Source organism: Bombus bifarius, unplaced genomic scaffold (genome assembly GCF_011952205.1).
Source record: "Bombus bifarius isolate JDL3187 unplaced genomic scaffold, Bbif_JDL3187 scf7180000010271, whole genome shotgun sequence".
NCBI lineage: Eukaryota > Metazoa > Arthropoda > Insecta > Hymenoptera > Apidae > Bombus > Bombus bifarius.
The window spans coordinates 1,206,841-1,226,782 of NW_022885586.1; the positions used below are offsets into that span (position 1 = coordinate 1,206,841).

Consider the following 19,942-nt stretch of genomic DNA (forward strand, 5'->3'; position numbering starts at 1 on the left):
CGCATACACTGTCGGCCATAAGTATCGGGACAGTTTAATTGATTTATGGTAACGGTATATGAATTTTATTAGAGTACAAACTAACGATGAATTAATAATTAGAATCGACATTTACTGCTTTCTGATGAAACCACCGGGATATAACCTTAAGCTATTAAAAAACATAGCAGTAATATATTTTAGTATTCCCCGTATACGCTATTACATACATTTACTATATAAATATCATCGTATTAACATCGGTAGTATTTCTATCACTTTGCAAGATTAGTCCTCTTAATCTGATCTTTGTAATATATCGACGATCGACTAGTGTCGACAGATAATTGCGGAATATTCTATCCATATGTAATAGGAAATAATTCGATTAAACAACCTGTTGGAACAAATTGAACGAAATCGGAGAACGAGCTTCCTGATTTGAATTACGAACGATTCATCAATGGATCGGTGGTGGTTCTCCAGACTTAATGTATGCGAATAAAGGATAGGTTGTGAGTGACACCATGATTCGTGATACAGTACGATACAGAGAGTATATACAGAGTTCGTTGCCCCATAAAAGAAGGTGGGTGTATTGGCCCCGACAGGCGTTTCTGGGTTTATTACCTACGTCAGTTCGATCGCAAACTACCGTGCGTCTATACCCTGTAACACTGTATTATTTCGACTGGCGACTGATTGCCAGTAGAGAAGTACGGTAAAAAAAATTATGGAACGCACCTTTCGAAATTTCTCCTCGGAAGGTAATATACATCGGATACGACAAGGTAATACATCGATGAAAGCATTTTAATGTCTTTTAAACCCATCATGGTTTTACACGCTATACGAGTATTTCTAACAGGCAGCGCATACTTGCTGCCTTTACCGTCTTACTTTCTCTTTAATTCCCTTTAAACCCTCCAGTTTCTTTACGCACACTCGCTACCTGAAGTAGCGTTCCTTCTTTTCTTTAATTATTTCTCCTTGATACTTTCACGATGGAAATGCCCGATTTGGAGAAAAGTAAGGGCGGAAAGGAATCGATTACTCTTTCGTGTTGCAGGTACCAACGTGTGCTTAACGCTCGACGTTATTTTTTAGCAAAGAATTAAAATTCTTCGCGATGTGCAATATGCGATCTGCAAAAAGAAGCGCAATTACACTCACGAAGAAAGCGAAGACGTAGGAAAATCGACATTACCACGCCACTCAACTTTTTCTTCAACGATCGTTCGAATCAACGTGTTGCATACATTTGACAATATGTTTCATCGGTACGAAATTTTGAAGAACGAAAACGAATCGAAATGAATCCAGGCGACGATGAGTTAAACCCAGCAATAAAAATAAGTGAATGAAGTCGAAGATGATGGTTTTCTCACGATAAAAATATTCTTTTGTTGAGAACGATGACGATAGCGGTAGCAATAGGCGATGACGACGATAATAGCGGTAGCGACGTCGTTTCTGCTGTCTCTTCTAGCGTCGGGGCTGGTTGTTCGTCAGCGTGGCTGTACGGTACACAGCTTCTTAGTGGGGATGGAGGACACTTTCACTCTCACAGGTGTATGACCGAGTCGAGAGCTCGGAAATACTTGTTACCTGAACGAGTATCGTTGGGGAAAGAGAAGGGGGATAGAATAAGGGGAATGGAAGGGATAGAGGGGCGACGAGAAAGAGATCGAGAGCGGGAAAGAAAGAGGGAGGAAAAAGAAGGGAGGGAGGGAGGGAGGGAGGAACACAAAGAAACGTGACAAACAAATAAGAGAAATGACAAAACTGTCTAATTTTTGCAGCTATCTAATAATAGAATGGTACGTATAAAATGTCGCCTTTTTTCAGAGAATCTTTTAGTCGCATCTTCGGTTATCGCAAAGACGTTATAGTCTGCGCAGTACTTAATTTCCAATTATCGTTAAACGTATCGATACCGTATGTAAATTAAAGTCATGGTGTGAAAAAAGCAGGGTGAATAAAAAGGAAACGTATTAGAGATAGGAATGAATGGTTCGGAAAGCGGAGAATGTCGCGTGGTCCGCTGGATAACGACCCAGTGTCCACGTGCTCGTACGTATATTTTCAATTTTGTTCGAAATTTTACCAGTATGATCGTAAATTTTAAAAATTTAATAAAATTTCAAAATTCCTATAACACACATGATATATTCGGAAAAGGTTTCTAGAAGTGTCCAAATACTTTCGGCAGCCACTGTAGATGGGTAACGAGTAGCGAGGCAAAGACAAAAAGAAAAATAAGAAGATAGAGTGCGAAGAGGCTGGACGAGGTCAGTGAACCATGAAAGAGTATGGTTTTTTGGTCAGTGTACGCACTACCGAAATACGTTCCCGACGCGGCGAGACGTTCCCGCCGATATTTCTCCGTGGGTCCCCAGTCGGCCCCAGTGGGTCAGTGGTTCACGAAGAACCTCTCGAGGATACACGCGAGAAAGATACGATCCTTTTGCAACACGCTCGATGTTTGTTCGTATTTTTTTCAACATTACGTATTTAAACTAATTCTGTTCACGTTTTATCATAAACGTATTTATTATATTCACAACTAATATTTTATATGTGCGAGATATATTTTTATTGGACATATTTGTTTATACCGTTAGCAAATTGATTGTTTTTCAATACAGTGAAACGAATATTCTCTAGTTCTCAGAAGCATATGTAATTTTTTTAAAGATTTCATATCCCAAAATATGGAAAATTAACGTGAGTCATTATCGCTATAAATATGGATATGTTCCATAAACATATGATAATGTTTACAATAAATACATTGTAGTTTCTGTATACATTTTCAGATTCGTTTCAAGTTATAGCACGTTGCACAGAGAATCGCAAGATTATTTGCAATGCGTTTGACATGCAAACAAAAGTAATCATGATTTTAGGCGAGGACAGAAACGGGGAAATGGTTGGAAGTAAACGAAAGAGAAATAGAGAAAGAAACGAATGCGAATGTTCGGGCAACTCGATAGTTAGCCATCGTATCTACTTGAAAAAGGTGTACCGATCGTAACAGACGCGAAAGAACCATTCTGCTTGCTTGCGGTTCCAAGAAATCCGGTTAGAATTTAGGCTATGTGGAGCTCCTACTCGAATCTGGAACAGGCTGGTCATTGACCTTGCTTCGATCGCTCTTTGAAAAGATTTTCAAGCGTGATTACAAGTGTACCAGTGATTGTCTTCGACACGCGACACGAGACATTGTCGTTCTCTCCACGCACTTTCCGCTATTCGAACGCGATCGAGAACTGTTGCGAGGCAATTAAATATGAAAATAGTTTTTCAACTAGAAATCCGAATATCGTGCTCTCTGATGGCCGATGTCTTTGTTCGAAAGTCTTCCGTGGTTGATAGAACGTGCAGAGCAATATGAAATTCCTTTGATTTTTATCTTCGAATATAACGATGATTATAGTAGCTATGGCGATCGAGGCAGAGATCGAAAGCTGACAAGAATACACCAAGAGAGCACGAGAGCAGGGGAGAAAGGCCCGAAATGATTCCGAGATGACATGTCCATATACCGAATTACACGACTAACTACCGAATCATTTTGACCTACATATGTATATGATACCATGTTTTCCCGTATGCTCTTCAAATGGTTATAGAGATAATTTTTAATTGCATGTATAAGTAACGAGATAAGAAAACAAATTGGTATTCTCCTTGCGATCTCGATATCGTCTATCATGAATATGCATTGATATATTATTTTCGAAGAAAATGGCAAGCGCTATTTTGAATAGACCGCAAACATATTTCACTTTGACATGAATTTTCATCGCTACCAGTAATATAAACTAGAAAAAAGAAAGTTGCGGATGAAGCGTTGGGTCAACGCAATGTTGGCCCTTAATGGGTTAATCAACGGAAATGACGGTGCATATCGGTTACGAGCAAGTTTTACCAAGTAACGTTTGATAATGGAAGACACGAAGGGTGGGCAGCATACGTGTCTATTTATTTAAGTACGTATGTCCCTGTTCGCGTATAAAAGTACGGTTGTACCGTACGATATGTATTCTAGTTGATATTTTGTTGGATCGCAGCGACGGAAAAATAACGATCGAGCATAGTACTTATCGCTTAAGGATGCTTCGGTTCAAAAATAGTGAAATAGCAATTATATTATTCCTCGTAACGGTGGCAATTGGTGTCGATTCAAAAGCTACTGATTACGGTTCAAAGCGAAAGATCGTTCCACCAACGCCGAAATTTGAAGGAACGTTCAACGAAAGACACGAGCATCAAACCATCGGTATATGATCGTAATTGAGAAGCTTTTTGAAAAAAGGATCTATAAGGTCTGTGGTAAACACCATTGGTCGAAAGTAGCCGGCACTTTAAGCGCCGTTGTAACTATACATTCAAACGTAATGAAGATTTAAACGAAAAATTCGAGGCAATTTACTCAATGCGCTATTTTCTCTTATGAACCTTCTCTCAGAAAGCTGTCCAATTGATTGGCAGAAGTAGGAAAATTCATTCTAATTGAATCACGATTCGTTATTTGTTTCTACTCACTGCTGACAGCTGATCGCATAAAATCATGGACGAAAGAGGACAAACAGAACGTTTGGGAATTAAGCGGTTTGTACGAAGGAGATATAATGCTTAATTCGGAGGAAGATGGGGGGAAAAATGGTCTGGTGAACAACGCGTTTCGTTGGCCAGGCGGAGTTGTACCTTATTACATAAAGGAAGAGGATTTCGGTAAATCATTTTATTAAGGGAGTATGCTACCTTGAAATTTGAAGAAAATTAGAAGCCTTTGAGATTTGAAGTCAAATTTTAAGAAAATTAGAAGAGAAGATTCGATTCTTTAAATTGTCAAGACGTTGTACCCCGTTAAGTAGATAATACCGATAACAAAGCTGAGATAAATGATGCCATCGCATTTACGTGTACTTTTATAGATGAAGAAGATATCGAGGTAATCGAAGGTGCTATAGAGGAATACCATAAGAACACCTGCATACGTTTTCGTCCTTATAAAAAGGCAGATACCGACTATATCACTATAAAGGGCAAAATGTCGGGATGTTGGTCCTTGGTTGGTAGGCACGATCGCGGACAAGTAGTGAATTTGCAGAATCCGGGATGCGTGCAGCATGGTGTGGTCGTGCACGAGTTGATGCACGCATTAGGCTTTTACCATCAACAGAGTGCCGCGGATCGTGACGAGTGGGTGACGATAAATTGGGAAAATATAAAACCAGGTAACGCGTCGATTACTTCGATGATTGGCGGATCGAATCGAAATTCACGTTTGGACAAACAAAATTTATTCGCGTTATTACGATTTATACAGGCAAGGAGCATAATTTTAATAAATATGACAATGGCACTGTCACAGATTATGGGATTGGTTACGATTATACGAGTGTAATGCATTATAGTTCTCACGCGTTTTCAAGAAATGGTGAACCGACCATTACACCGAAAGTAAGTAATCGGCGCAATTTCGCGAATTGAAAAGTTTGCAGCAATACGGAGATATAGGTTCCATATTCATAACTGCAAAAGATTATTATTATTATTACGTTGCCCCGAGAGTTGATAGCGAAATTTAGGAAAAATTTGAAATTCTTCCTTTTTGCTCAACGTTTGTATTCCGCAGAAGGAGGAAACAGAACTTGGTCAACGAAAAGGACTCAGCGGAAAGGATACACTGAAGTTACTAGAAATGTACAAAGAGGAATGTAACAAACGACAAATGAATGAAACCACGGATAGCGATGATTCATCGGATGATATATCTATCGAGTGGCTACTCACTAGATCGTAATATCAAAGTTAATAAATTGCTATAGTAGCATTTAGTTTGACGCTGTGTTGAATAATAAAATGAATAATAACGTTGGAATCGTGTTTAATTTGATAGAAAAAGATAATATGCAAATTTGTTGCTGTAAAGTACAAAAAAAAAATAAATGTTAAAATATTCAAAGAAGGAAATGCATCAAGTAACAGGATTTTGTTGATTGTAGTACATCAATTCCTTTAATTCCTTGATTGCGTCTTCGGCGGCCTGAAAGTATATTTCGTATGTACTCTCGAGCCTATATTTTAGACGACGACGACCCGAGTTCTTATTTGTTTCATTTGAATTGTAATTTTATTACTTACAAGCCTCACACACTGATCGTTGTCAAGGATTAAACTTTCTACTAGATTCTTCAAAGACTTACACCAGATTTGTTGCAAAGCTCTACAAGAAAATCTGGCTAAGAGTCTAATCAGCTGACATGTTCTCATTCGGAGTATCGTTTGTCGATGCGTGAGCAGTTTACCGAGCTGCTCTATGGAATTTCCTTTTTAACGAAAAAAATATTTCGTTGATATTATGACGAAACGACAATCGACTTACAAACGATAAAAGAGAAATGGCGAAAAAATAAAAAACGATATAAAAGAAATAAAAAAAAGTGAAATAATTAAAAGGGGAGGAAAACTAAATCAAAGTCTTCCGCCGATTAAAGATAAAAACATGAGAATTTCGAGTCGACAAACTTACCCGATAAATGCGAATGCAATACAACTTTTTCCACAAGATGAGCATTTTCTGGTTGAGAACGTAATATGTTGCTTAAAATCGCAACGAGGTCTACGACCACGCGTGCTTTTCTTTTTTCCAAACTCAACAATTGTTGTAACAACGTTACTCCGTTTACGATGTAAACGGCGTCACAGAATTGAGTGAGAAATTGTTGTCGATTGTAAACTAATCTGCAAAGAACAAGCATCATGTATTCTAGAGTTTGTAACTCGTCCGCGGATAGCGTAGATGCTGATCTGGTGTTTGCATTTGTCGGTTCAGACTTTTTGTCCAGTTCGAACTCGGAACGTTCGGACATTAAAAGTTTCAGAGAGTAAACGAGATTCGGCACGACTCTAACATCCAAGTATACTTGCGTGATCTTCTCGAGAGAATCTTTCGTTACCGATACGACGAATGGTAAAGACAAAAGACAAGCAACGTATTCGACAACGCGACAACTGGCTGCTGGATTCCTTAATGGCGATACAAATACCGACACGCAGTTTTGTTGAAGCAACGATCCTACTTCGCCCTCCATAATTTCCTCCATGGATCGTTGTAAAAACGCTATCCATTCTTCGTTTTCGATCGGCCTATCGACAGCCTTCGGATTCCAGTCAGGTATTCTGTTGTTACATGATAGTCCAGCATTAACTGAATCGTATCTTCGGCAACGTAGCTGTTGATCACATGCGTATTCGTCGTTTTCATGGTCTCTTTCTGACTGAATTGTTTCCACTTCTCGAGGAGCGATCTGCTGCTGATTCAATTTATTACCACCGGTATTTTTTAGTTCAATGTTCTTTTCCGATTTTTCTTCTTCCGAATGTTGTTTCGAGTTTCGTTCACTTAAACGAACCGGTAATTTAACGTTTGACATCTGATCAAACGTTAAAACAGTTTGTTTATTCGTTGAATTCGTAGTGTTTGGACAATCACTTCGACACAATGCATGATCCGCTGAGAGTAAGTCGCTTTTCAACGATGCCCTTAAACTAAGATTTCCTAATAATACATCGACACTAGTGCTAGAATCCGTTCCGCTTGGTTCGCTATGTCGTAAAGTATAACATTGGTTCATTTCATGTTGACAATATCCGTGTGGTATCGGATAACGCGGATTTGATGTAAATGTTTTCTGGCGACGTTCTTCGATTGTTCTTTCATGCTCTTGTAACTTTTTAATAGCTTTCTCCAAAAATCTGCATTATATTCATATAAAATTCTTATTTACTTAAAGATCTGTCTCTGCTCGATTTCATCAATCAAAACTAAGTTTTATCAAAGGTTTCTTGTCTCAATGACAGTATTAACTAGCTAATTCTAGAAATTACAACTAGTTCTAATTAACGGAATACAATTAATTCTCGAATTAACTAATTAAAACCAGTATTTACAAAGAAGATTTGTTAGTCCAATATTCACTGAGAAGACTCAGTTTTGATGAAAGTTAGATTTAAGTAGATTTAGATTTAGACTGTAACGTATATGTATACATATATACTTTGATTGATGATTGGTAGGTTGTACTGCCAAGTTCTGTAGTTGCATCTGTTTCTCTCTAGCCTGACTTGCGGATAAAGGTGTAGTGAATGGTGTAGGCCCAATTTCACCTACTATTACTATTCTATTTTTGACAAAAGGATGATCTAAAAGAGCTGGCCAAGTTAACCTTTGCGAAGGATCCTTTTGTAGCAAACCCTACTAATAAAATTATCATTGATGGACAAGGAAAAAGTAAAAACCTTCTAAAGCTTATCAATATGCTACAACCTGTAAAAATTGTTTGCAATTTTGAGAAATATAATCAGGCCACTTTATCGCTTCAAATCTTATCAATCTGACTAAATGTAGAATAGAAGTTGTTTGAAAAGGTGGAGACCCTACAACTAGTTCATACACAATACAACCCAAGGACCTGGAAACAAAGTGCTATGCGTATTATATATAGTGTGCTTTGCTAAACATTCTCACATCTAGTTGTCTATAAAATTAACACACCACAAGTCTGCATTATGGTCATAAGGGCGTTCTTCTATAAGTTCTGGAGCCATATACAGTGGCGTTCCCTTTATAGAAGTTAATACATGCGTCCCTGTACTCATACTGCGAGCAAATCCAAAATCACATAACTTTGCAACTCCATTGCTTTCAAGAAGTACATTTTGTGGTTTAAGATCCCTAGAGCAGAAACAACTTATTATTATCAGAAAACATTTTAACAGGTAAAATATCGAACCTGTGTAATACTCTGTTGGAATGCAAGTAGTAGAGTGCAGACACAAGATCACAAGCTATTACTTGTGCCCTTTGTTCCGACAAACGACCTGCTTTACCTAATATTTCATACAATTCCTTGTCTGCATACTCAGTCACAACTACTATCTAAAGAAAAGATTAGCTGTATTCTACAGGAAATGCATAATTGCAAATTCTTCTCAAAAATTATATCAATACCTCATTTTCTGTTTCAAATGAATCAAGCATTTGTATTATATTTGGATGATGAAGATGACGTTGAATTTCACATTCTTGACGCAAACTCTTTAGTTCTTTGAATGATCTACCACGCTATATAATTTTATTTGTACGAAACAGAAATATATATAAAATTATGAATCCAAGCAGGTAACCATCACCATAAACTTGGTCGAATATTTATCGCTTTACCTTCCGGATTACTTTGAAAGCTACGATTTCACCGTCAGATCGTTTCTTTGCTTTGTATACTTGTCCAAAAGATCCCTCGCCCACTTGTTTTAAAACTTCATATTTTTCCATAATCTTATTGGATACACGTGCGAGCGTGCGCGTCTATATGTATATACATATAATTATATGTATGTATATGCGAAACATGAATAATATAAATACGAAAAGACAGATTAATAGTTTTATAAATAAGAAGTATAGAACATAATATGATACCTATTATACGTACTTGGATATAACAAGGCACTCGTTTGGCAACGTGTAATGAACTATATCTATACCTACAGTCAAGTGTAACACATAATATATTACACGTCATATACTATGGAACAAAATACACCATAGATGAACATAACCAACGTTTGAAAATTCAAACATTTTCTAAGCATAAATAAAGCAATTTATTAGTGTTAAAAAGCATTCTGTCACTAAATAATAACTGGTTAGGTTAACAGATTAATAATCTTTTGTTAATGAAGTAATAATAAAAACGATAGTTTTTACTATATATATATATATTTCTAATTTCATGGAAAAGGAATAGATGCAACCCTTAGAGTTAGAGTTTGTGTTATTATTTATACAGAAAATTCTTTAATATCAATAACAATACAAATTTAACAGTTATAATATTTTTCCCGGCGATCGTTACTTCGTTTAGAGCTGTCGCTATCAAGTGACCTGTCACTCTGATGAGATTTCTTATGATGTGTTCGTGTAGAACCACGTTTGCTTTTTCTATCATGATCATGTTCCCTCGAACGAGATCTCTTATGTTTATGAAGCTTTTGCACTTTCCTTGATTCAGTTGTAATTCGTGAACTTTCTCTTTGTTTTGAATCTTTTGCACAAGTAGTATATGGTTTCTCAAAGTACTCATATTTCTTATTATATTGAGAACTGGAATGTCCGCGATGATTCTGCGTATTTTCTATGAAGACATCGTTGCATTTCAATGGAAATTCATTAATCGTATCGCTAAGACTATTACTGGAACTTTGAATTTCAGTAGTAGTATTCGTATTGTGATTAGTTGCACGTGCTTCTGTTATATAATCTATATATAACTCCATTTGCTGTTGTATAACTTCCCTGAGAACTTCTATGTGAGACTTCTTATTTGTATGCACACCTCTGTGCTTAGCCCGTCGTCTTTTTAAATTACGTTCTTGTATAAGCAACTCCAAAAAGGATAATTTCTTATCTTCTTTATCTTGGCTTTTCCTGAAACAATGTTAAAGGATATTACAAAATATTGCATATGTAAGGCCTAAAAAGTAAACTTTGTTTGTATAAACTTACAATTTCTGAATATCTGTAATATCATGTCCAATGTCAGGCTTCACTGTATTTGATATAACATAATCATACAAAATTTTTCTTTCATCACAAGTAAAATCTGTGAAGATTCTATTGGACGTTCTTGGAATTAATCGCTCACCCAAACCTATTATCAGTGTTAAGAATTCATGTTTTGAAAAAAACTACATACTTAAAAAATAAATTAAATAAGGAAATATGAGATAGATATTTAATATTATTTAAATATATGGCAAAGAACATGAAAAAGGATATATAGAGCTTGTGCCAAGTAGAACATTCATAACTTGCTGCAAAAAATGGACTGATTTAAAACTTGTAGAAATTTCAACATTGAAATTTTATGTGCATTATACTAACCAATTTTCGAAGTTGAATCTTTCTCCTTTGCTTTTTGTAAAATGCTGTTTTGCATTTGTGAATCTACAATTAAATCAAGGTTTACCATAAATCCCATTATCAAAATTGAAATTGAATTTTTAATGAAGCTTAATACATACCTAATTTTATCGAGGAATATGAGTTTAATGGTAAACATGATTCAGGCAGTAGAGTATCAAATTCATTGTAACCTTCGTGTTTCAACTGACAGCATTCCAGGTGTTGATATAACATCTTCTTACTAACTTGATGAGATGAATCGTACGGACAAACCAGCATATTATCATTCTAAAAGAATACATAAGAAAGTAGTTTTGTTCGTTTAGTTGTTGATGAGATATTATCTCTAATATACTTACGTCGGTTCCTATACTTTCTATGGTCCAATTCAAAGTAGAGATAGTTTCAACAATTTCTTGGTGTATTTTCATAGTGAAGTCGTCCAAACTTTGGCATTGACTTTCATGGTCATTCATAGAAGAATTTAGCATTTTTATTTATTGTTAGAAATAGCCTTGTACAGCGGAAACAATATTTAATGGTTTTCCAATGTTTTATTCAAACGTGAGGTTATATTTTAGTTTGGGAAAACTTGTCCTTGCGAATACAATTATAGAGACACCTGTAAGAATCATAAAATTAGATGACGAACAATATATAAGATAAATCATTATAGACGAAGTATGGAATAGATATGGCATCTTATAGGATTTTGTATCACGAGATTATGCTATCTACGATTTAGAGCGGTGAGTGTAGGAATTATCTGAAATATCGATTTTCAAAAAATTAAAGTGTTTCTTATTGTAATTTGCTGCGACCAACATAAGAAATATGTTCAATTCAATCGTCGAAAGTTGTAAAGCCAGTAACTATGAAAAAATCATTTATTAAACACTTCTTATTTACACATAACTCTTACTACTCGTATGCCATCTTTGCAATCAACCAATAATGTGCAAAAACGAAAATTGAAAGTAATAAAAAATGTATAAAATAAAATTAAATATATTAAAATGAAACAATAATCAAGCTTAAATTCTATTACGGAAACTACAACACAAGCTACCGGTAATGTTAACAGTGAAATGGACGATTGAAGAAATATTAACAAAAAATATTTCAGAGAACTACATACGTACTTAATTTCGTTATTTTAATGTTTATGAATTGTTAAATAAATACATATATTAAATACGTAAATAAATACGTATGTATCAACTATATAATGTTAATAATACAATATAAACGGTAGTAAGATTAATGCAAAGGCAATGTCATTGAAAAAACGTCACTGATAGGTTACAATACATCACTTTCACAATGTATTACACGCTACCGCCACGAAATTCGACAACTCAATGATTCCAATTCTCCGCATTTAGTGACCTCTATAGTACGACACGCACGGTACGACACGCTCTCCCCACCATTTGAAATTCGCTGCGCAAGTTACGGCGCAAGTGTCAGTTTATTGTCGAAAATCAGAGTGATTAAATGTGTATTCATAATCATTCATTTACTGCTTGAAACCGCGCTACTGGTAACTTCGTTTAATTAATGTACGTTTAATTAATGTACGTTTCTATTCAATATTACGTTATAATCTATTATTTGATTATCTTCTTTTTTTTTATTGTCTTTTTGGTTACTCTATTTACCGGTAAATCGTGTAATGATTTTTCGAGACGCAATTTAATCGATAATTGTTTCATTATCAAATAATCTATTCTTTGTATACATTTATTTTAATGCTTTGATCTTTTTTTGTGCAGATCATTGCTTCATTGCGAGGGAAACTTTGAAGCATTAGAGGGATATCACGAAATACAAAAGAACACTGCGATGTTCGACGATGAATCCGAAAACTTTTCATGCAGATTTGGTAAGTTTGATTTTCTTTAATTTTTGAGTAGTTTTAGTAGTTTTTGTTATATTCGAGAAGGATAGCTATCATAGACAGGTTTGAACACGTTCTGCGCATCGCGTTTTTGTCGTACTGCGCAGTTATGTTTAACGGACAAGAAAAACGCGCCATGTTTTATTAGCACAAAATAAATGGCGTATATTCAGTTAGGCAGACAATATTTACGAATCATTCATATGTCCGCGTTGTACGCGGATAGAACGAACCAATTTTTATTCCGGCCGAAGAAAAAAAAAAATCGTACACGATTATTGCATACTACACCCCTACACCGAGTTAGAATTTACTTTTACCTTTACTTTTATGTTTTATACTTTGTATATTTATGCTTTATTTTCTATGTAGTTATTTATCTATATATTTCTACGTTTATTATTTTTTTTTTACCCAGGAAATTCTGACTCTACTAGCAATAATAACTTTATGAAGCCATTAAACATTTCTTTTAGAAATGTTGAGATTTGTTTACAATAGTCAGTGGCTTAGGATTTCCCTTTTTGCCTTTTATTATCAGTATGCATTGTTCGCTTTATCGTGTATCGTGTATGTCACTACATATAAACTACATATTCTATTTATATTATACGACATGACATCTTATCTCTGTGGTAAATGAATAATAATTAGTTTGTAATCTTGAAAAAGCAATATTTTCATAAATAAGCACTTGATAGTAAAGAGAAGAAAAATATGAAAAAGGATATGTTTCCTCTTTTTTTTTACTTCGTTACTTTTCGTTATCTTCTAACAAAGTTTTCTCTTCAATGCGTTATTTTAATTTTTCTGATCGCGCGCAATACTATCGGTAAGGTCAGTATTTGATGTGTTCACCTGTGTTATTGTCATTTTATGTTGGTAACATAGGAAATAACAGTAAGTTTTTGTCTATGATAATATTTGTTGCCAATAATAGATAAAATTTCAAATGGTCGCGTTGGGTAAACTAATTCATCGGCGATTTTAAAACGAAGTCGATATACTAAGAGTCGGTAACAACGAGAGCCGTAGAGCACATTATCGACTATGGAATTGTCCCTTATTGACATTAGATATTTTATAATTTTGTTCTACCTGATCAGCATCTGGTTCAATAATTGAAATCACATACACTATAATTATCCATGTCGTAACACAATTTCCATTTGTTATATAGAAATAGTTATACCTATATTTCGATAGATTTTTAAATATAACTTTAACGAGTCACTTATCTGTTACTTCAAGTTAGACTCATAGAAAAGGAATTGTACGGATATATTTAAAAAATACGGTCGGAAATGAGTAAGAAAGAAGGAAGATGGAATCATTTCTGAGCTACTACAATCCGTCGAATATATTACGCGCGATAAATGTCTACGTTAATAGTTAATGGTACAGTTTAATGGCGTACGCAGGTGCGGAGACGTCTTGTTGTTTACCTTCGAACTTGTACATGCTCCCTAGTGGTTTGTTAACGACATCGTTTTAAAACGTAATTCTAAAGATTTATTTTTTCGACTAAATTTATACATCCACGAATTTTCGATAAATATGAAAACTACATCATTCGACGCGTTCATATCATACGCGAGCACAATTTACCCGAAGATTTTTTAAACGTAGATTGTCCCGAAAGTTGTCGATACGATTGGTTCTCGACTCGTTTTCGTGTTGAAAAAGTACGAGTCACGCATCGACGCGTGATGTGTGTGAATCTTTTCGGAGATCCGAATGCATCGAATTCGTAACGTATAGACCGGGCGAAAATTGTATCCGTTTGATGGTTTAAGCGTGAGCGATGCATGCAACGGCGAAAGCTACGAGAACGTGACAGTTAATCGTAGGAAAATTCAAATACGTAATGATCCTTTCCCGGTCCTAAGGAGTAGACGTAATGTGCGTATATTTACTTTAGTACCCACCTGTTGCCGTAACCCAGTTTCTTACATATACCAAGCGGGAAGTTTTTCAACTTTCCAAGGATTCCTGAAATTCTCCACCTTTACGCGATGTTTGCGAAGGGACAATCGAATTGGAAGGCATTTACGATGCACGCTGATATCTCTGGAGCAAAGTAGTGAATATTAATCGGATCTGTAATGTGAGCTATCGCGATATAAAACTCTAGCTTCTATTCTTCGCTATCGTCACTTTTAGACGACTTCTTTTTATGAAATTTTCACGTACAGAAAATGTATTTGTGCCTTGATTACTAAGAAGTTTGGTTCGTTGTAATATACATGAGATGCACATTTGGCTGTATGAGATTCGCAAAGGAAGTATAGCGGCAGTTGTTTCGGACGATATTCGTATTTTATACGGACGAAGCGTTTCGTTAGGCAGAAATTTTTGAAAGAAATTCTGATCGCGGGTAAACACGGGCGAACTGTATGATTCACGGATCGAAATAAAAAGTTTATCGGTTCTTTATCGGTTATTCGGTGTTTTAAAATGGATCGATCGATCGATCGTTGGATCGGTACTTAAAGAAAATGGAAATTTGTAAATAATTAGATAGGAATAAACAAGAAGATCGGATTTAAGATGATACGTGTTTTAGAAAATACGTAATACCGTTACTTATTTACGTATCGTAAGGAAATCGGTGAAAAGGTAATGGCGAAAGATGATATATTATAACAAGCTTATTAGATAGCTGTATAAATAAATAGTTTAACAAATAAATAAATGGGTGCGCAAACAGACGAATGAATAGATGAAAAGATGGATGAATAGATGGATAGGTAGATAGTGGGTAAAAGAGGAAGAAAGAGGGGCATGGCGCGACGCGTCATTGCACGTGCACGTGCATTGATACCGATATTTATGCCCGCCAGTTAATCATGTCAAAGTCGTTTGATTTGTCGTTGGCTTTTATGGAGGGGAATTAAAACGTTCATTTCGCCGCAGACACTCGGCAACAGTGTGCTCGTCCTGCTAGCGTTGCTGGTGGTACTGGTGCCGGTGTTGCTGCTGTTGCCGCGATTGCTCTATGAATTATTTTCTGGACAACCCTTGCCCGATGTAACAAAAGGGGAGGGAGAGCTTTTTGGAAAATTACAGTATCTCGTTTACGTCGAAAATTCGTATCTGTGACGTGTCTGTCGTGTTTCACATGGATCGGTATAACACGCGACTCGATAAACCATAAACGAACGAAAAGTATGTGCGGTGCGAAATGAAATTCGAAGCATTCGGCGAACTAAAATTACAGGAATCGCGTAGTATCCCGTGAATTTTCGTAATTTTCGTAGGAATCGTAGCTTCGTCAATTGTAACGCTCGACACGCCGGTTATTAAGTTCCGTCGTGATTTAGACCGATCGAAGGTAATCGGATCGGTCAGAGACGAGCGTCTATCGTGGAACGTTAGGCGAGGAGGGGGAAAATTCTGAGGACGTGTGGACAAAGTTAGTAGGTGGATGGGTGAGAAGGATAGCGGTGGTCCCTTGCGTATCGACAGCCGTCCGTCAAGGTGGTCGGTGACACGCGAAACCGAACGAACTAGAGAAAAAGTCGGAAGAACCGACATTCTCAGTCTCTTTCTCAGTCACCCTGAGGATTGGTCTACCGAGAATACCGAGGCAAAGAGGAGAAAGAAGATGGCGAGAGCGAGAGAGACAGAGATGGTAAAAGGGGTGGCGAGGAAGGAAAGAAGTACAGAGAAGGGGGTGGTAGAAAGATGGAAGGTGGAAAAGAGGAGGCAGTAGCAGTCGGCATCAGCTAGGTCCGCGCACTTCTATCACGTTGGGCGAACGGGCGGACAGCTCCGAGGCGATTTGTCTTTCATTTCGGGCTAATTTATTGCGCCCAAGCAGTTCCCCCTTTCTCTTTCTCTTTCTCTTTCTCCTTCTCTTTCTCTTTCCTCCTCGCACACACTTACTCGCGGCGTTTCTTACTTGCCTGCGTTCCCACCACCCCTCTTCGTCTCTGTTTCTTTCTCTCCTATTCTTTCTCCTCGTGTCTCCTCTCGTCTTTCCAGCGCTATTCTCGACTCCGCACCATTCAACCACGCCCCACCCAACTAATGTCCCACATAAAACTTGGTATCAGCGATCCTCAAACGGGGATTTACAATCCCTTCAAGCGCCGCTGTCACGATAAATCCTCCAGGGCGACGTCGATATATCTCGCGCGCGAATACTTCTGTCCCTAATGGATACCCCTCGGTACATACAATGCACGTCGAAGCTGAAACCAGTCTGGATCTTTCCTACGTCCGTTCTAGTCGATTCGTCCTGACTCTTTTTCTTTTAGTCGTTGCATGTTTCGCGTAGTGTAACGACAGTGTGTTACCTTAGTTTTTTCGCCAACTCGCCCATCTTTTTATCCTTCCACCTTTCTCCACGTTTCCTTTTCCAGCCGAAGCGAAATGCCCCGGCAAGAAGATAAGAAACTATGAAAAAGACGTGCGTGAAAACGCATTATCCGGGTAATAACGCCATCCTATTAGGGTATAGTCGTCGACGACAGTTAATAAGAGTAAAAGCGCGCGTTCGCGCAATTAAGAGTAGTAATAAGCGCCTTAAGGCCAATAAGATGTTTCCTAATGGAACTAGCTAACAGCTTCCAGCCAATTATCTAGGCGCGCATTAAAACGAACGTAGAGGTTCGCCGATACGGCGGTATGCCCCGATACTTGCATCGAATATATATCCTAACGTATACTCGGCCAATTGTATCCAATTTCGATCGTAGATATCTTTGTTGCTCCTGTCTTTCTTCCTCGTCTTGTTGTTCCTCTTTCGACCTTAAGGTGGACAACCGGCTACCTGGTTACCCACTTTCTATATTTTTTCTAACGATATATCCAACGTATATCTTATTTCCATATTCTTACATCGAGGTATATCCACGATTTTCCAGTAACGAAGCTTTCAACTTGTGTCTACGTTTTACGGACAGCTGACAAATTTTGCTTATCCGCGTGAACCTTAATTTCCATCTGTTTCCGACTAATTCGCGAAAAATTGTTCAACGGCGAAGAGAAGAAATTCGCGTTGGCACGAGAGAATGTTTTCGTCGAGTGGCCGGCAGGGAGCGAAGGGAAAAGGCTAAAAGGTAAAAAGTTAACGAAGGAGACGCCGTAGAACGATCCGGGACCGTCCGAAACGATCCAGCACGATTCTCAAATGCCCGAGGTAGTCGGACGTGGCTCGAGGGTTGCTTTAGCATCGGCATAAAATGGAAAAGCAAGGAGCGCGAACAGAGACGGACGGTGAGACGCGTAGAAAATGGCAAGGAGGACGAGTTGACGAAGAAGAGACGGAGAAAACTCCCTGGCTTTTGGTCGCAGGCTTTCGGTATAAGTCCTTGTTATGATTCAACGCGGCTTAAGCCGGTTGTTCGCGGATCCTTTGCCTTTCTCCCTACGCCGCTAATTCTCCCAACAAGCTTCTCTCGTCTTTCTCGCGTCTATTTTCAAAGCGGAACACCGCCTCGGTGGTATACGCGTTGTTATCAAGAAGAAATCAGACTGTATCAATTACTTGGAACCACGCAGCGAAAGATAACGTCCGATGGTTTTCTAAATAATTTCTCCAGGCATTTACAGTCAGCGAAGCCACGTCGAGTCGCGTGAATATCGAACAATGATCGGGAAATATACGAAAACGTGCAAAAGTCTTGCTTGAAGCGTTAGATCGTATATTCGGTGCAACGAAATTAATTTCCCTTTTTATTTATATTTATCGAACTTCGTCGATCGATACGACGAAATGAACCACCAAATGGAAGCGGAAGTTTTACGTATTAGCTGCGGAGATAAGCACGATCCACGATTTTATCCTGCTAAATACGGTTTTGCACAGGTTTCCCTTACGTTCTACGTTCTGACCGCGATCGTTCCCCGAAGCTCCGTTCGCAGAGAGTGTAGCGCTTTGCGAAGATCGAACAGCGCGTCGCATCGTGTCGCATCGCGTCGAGTCGAATGGAAGCTGCAAACTTTTCGATCGATTTCGATGGATTACGGTATACCGGGTGTATTCCTGCAATGCGACCACGTTAATTGCAACGATTATTAACTTGCTCGTAATTGCACCTGATCGTGAACGCGATGTAACACATGAGATAGAATATGCGTGGCGTAGGGAAATGGGAAACGAGGTGGTTACTGGTACAGCACGCGTGAAATTTCGCAATTATAACTCGAAGGTAAAGGGCGGAAACGCGTTGCTGCGACAGAGACAGGAGAAGGGAGGGTTGGTGAACGCGTTGTGCCAATCGAAACGGTCGATCTTTACGATTTCCATTCCATTCTAATTCCGCTGCTTTACACCTTTTCGTCGTACACCAGATTTCAAGAATTCTTCGGATTTTTCCACGTTGCGTTTAGTCACGTATTATATCTCCACTCTTAAGAGTATCACCCCTTTAGTTTCGTAATTGAGCCACCAGTTCATGCTATGCCGCGATACATTTTCGTGACTCGGAAGATGTAACGATGCTTTTACGATACCGAACGCAGCACGCCGCTCTACTACGAAAAATAACTACGAACCGACGTACATCGCTATGGTTCTCGTACAGCGAGACCTTCACACGCGAAAAGTATTTGCACGGCCCATTTTATTTACCGGTAGCATTTACATACCAATTAACCAGGTGCAAGCGTATTAAATTTCAAATTGCTCGCTATCGCTTTTGTATTCGCGATACTTTTTTGCAACTGCCGCCACCGCCAGTCTTCTACCGTGAAATACTAATCCAAGTAAGATTTGCTCGACTTTTCCAAGAAATATAACGACCGTCGGTGTAGTGCTCGTAATATAATATCGACAAGCTGGCAATTTATTTCCTCTCGTTCGTTCAAGATTCACGCAAGATCTACTAAACTAAAAAGGATTACGTTTGAACTAACTTCTGCACACGGGCATCAGAGCAAAGGAGTATCCGTTGTATGTGCAGTGAAACCAATCGTGGTTACAATCACGATCGCATTCGTAGTTGCAGTTGCAGTGGTTGTACGAGGCGAAACTGGACAGTGCGGGGGACAAGAGAGAGGCGGAGGTAGATGAGGAGGGATGTTGGCAAACGTAGAGAGAAAGAGACCAAGTGATGGCGAGAGAGAGAATGGTG

At 37.9% G+C, this 19,942-nt stretch overlaps 3 protein-coding genes and 1 long non-coding RNA gene across 6 annotated transcripts in view; 2 read left to right on the top strand and 2 right to left on the bottom strand.

Moving 5' to 3' along the window:
- The first annotated feature begins 3,968 nt into the window (after positions 1 to 3,968).
- Positions 3,969 to 5,794, top strand: LOC117216423 (zinc metalloproteinase nas-15). Its single transcript, XM_033463124.1, has 5 exons — positions 3,969 to 4,264; positions 4,540 to 4,719; positions 4,923 to 5,225; positions 5,318 to 5,451; positions 5,627 to 5,794. The coding sequence occupies exons 1-5, from the start codon at positions 4,099 to 4,101 to the stop codon at positions 5,792 to 5,794; spliced, it is 951 nt and encodes a 316-aa protein (XP_033319015.1). The 5' UTR covers positions 3,969 to 4,098.
- Positions 5,795 to 5,861: 67 nt separating this feature from the next.
- Positions 5,862 to 9,757, bottom strand: LOC117216303 (serine/threonine-protein kinase fused). The gene is made up of 10 exons (XM_033462911.1): positions 9,489 to 9,757; positions 9,218 to 9,361; positions 9,005 to 9,118; positions 8,787 to 8,932; positions 8,549 to 8,728; positions 8,321 to 8,465; positions 8,052 to 8,248; positions 6,524 to 7,749; positions 6,136 to 6,320; positions 5,862 to 6,037 (listed from the first exon to the last, which is right to left on the bottom strand). The coding sequence occupies exons 1-10, from the start codon at positions 9,576 to 9,578 to the stop codon at positions 5,969 to 5,971; spliced, it is 2,496 nt and encodes an 831-aa protein (XP_033318802.1). The 5' UTR covers positions 9,579 to 9,757; the 3' UTR covers positions 5,862 to 5,968.
- Positions 9,758 to 9,861: 104 nt separating this feature from the next.
- LOC117216307 (U11/U12 small nuclear ribonucleoprotein 48 kDa protein-like) lies at positions 9,862 to 12,117 on the bottom strand. The gene is made up of 6 exons (XM_033462915.1): positions 12,103 to 12,117; positions 11,320 to 11,582; positions 11,080 to 11,248; positions 10,940 to 11,002; positions 10,562 to 10,706; positions 9,862 to 10,483 (listed from the first exon to the last, which is right to left on the bottom strand). The coding sequence occupies exons 2-6, from the start codon at positions 11,449 to 11,451 to the stop codon at positions 9,877 to 9,879; spliced, it is 1,116 nt and encodes a 371-aa protein (XP_033318806.1). The 5' UTR covers positions 11,452 to 11,582; positions 12,103 to 12,117; the 3' UTR covers positions 9,862 to 9,876.
- A 342-nt stretch (positions 12,118 to 12,459) lies between these two features.
- The window catches only part of LOC117216308, a 47,143-nt gene continuing 39,660 nt past the window's right edge, over positions 12,460 to 19,942 (top strand). For all 3 annotated transcript variants that reach the window (XR_004489347.1, XR_004489346.1, XR_004489345.1), the window contains exons 1-2: positions 12,460 to 12,522; positions 12,736 to 12,845. This is a non-coding gene — a long non-coding RNA (uncharacterized LOC117216308). The remainder of the gene's footprint in view (positions 12,523 to 12,735; positions 12,846 to 19,942) is intronic.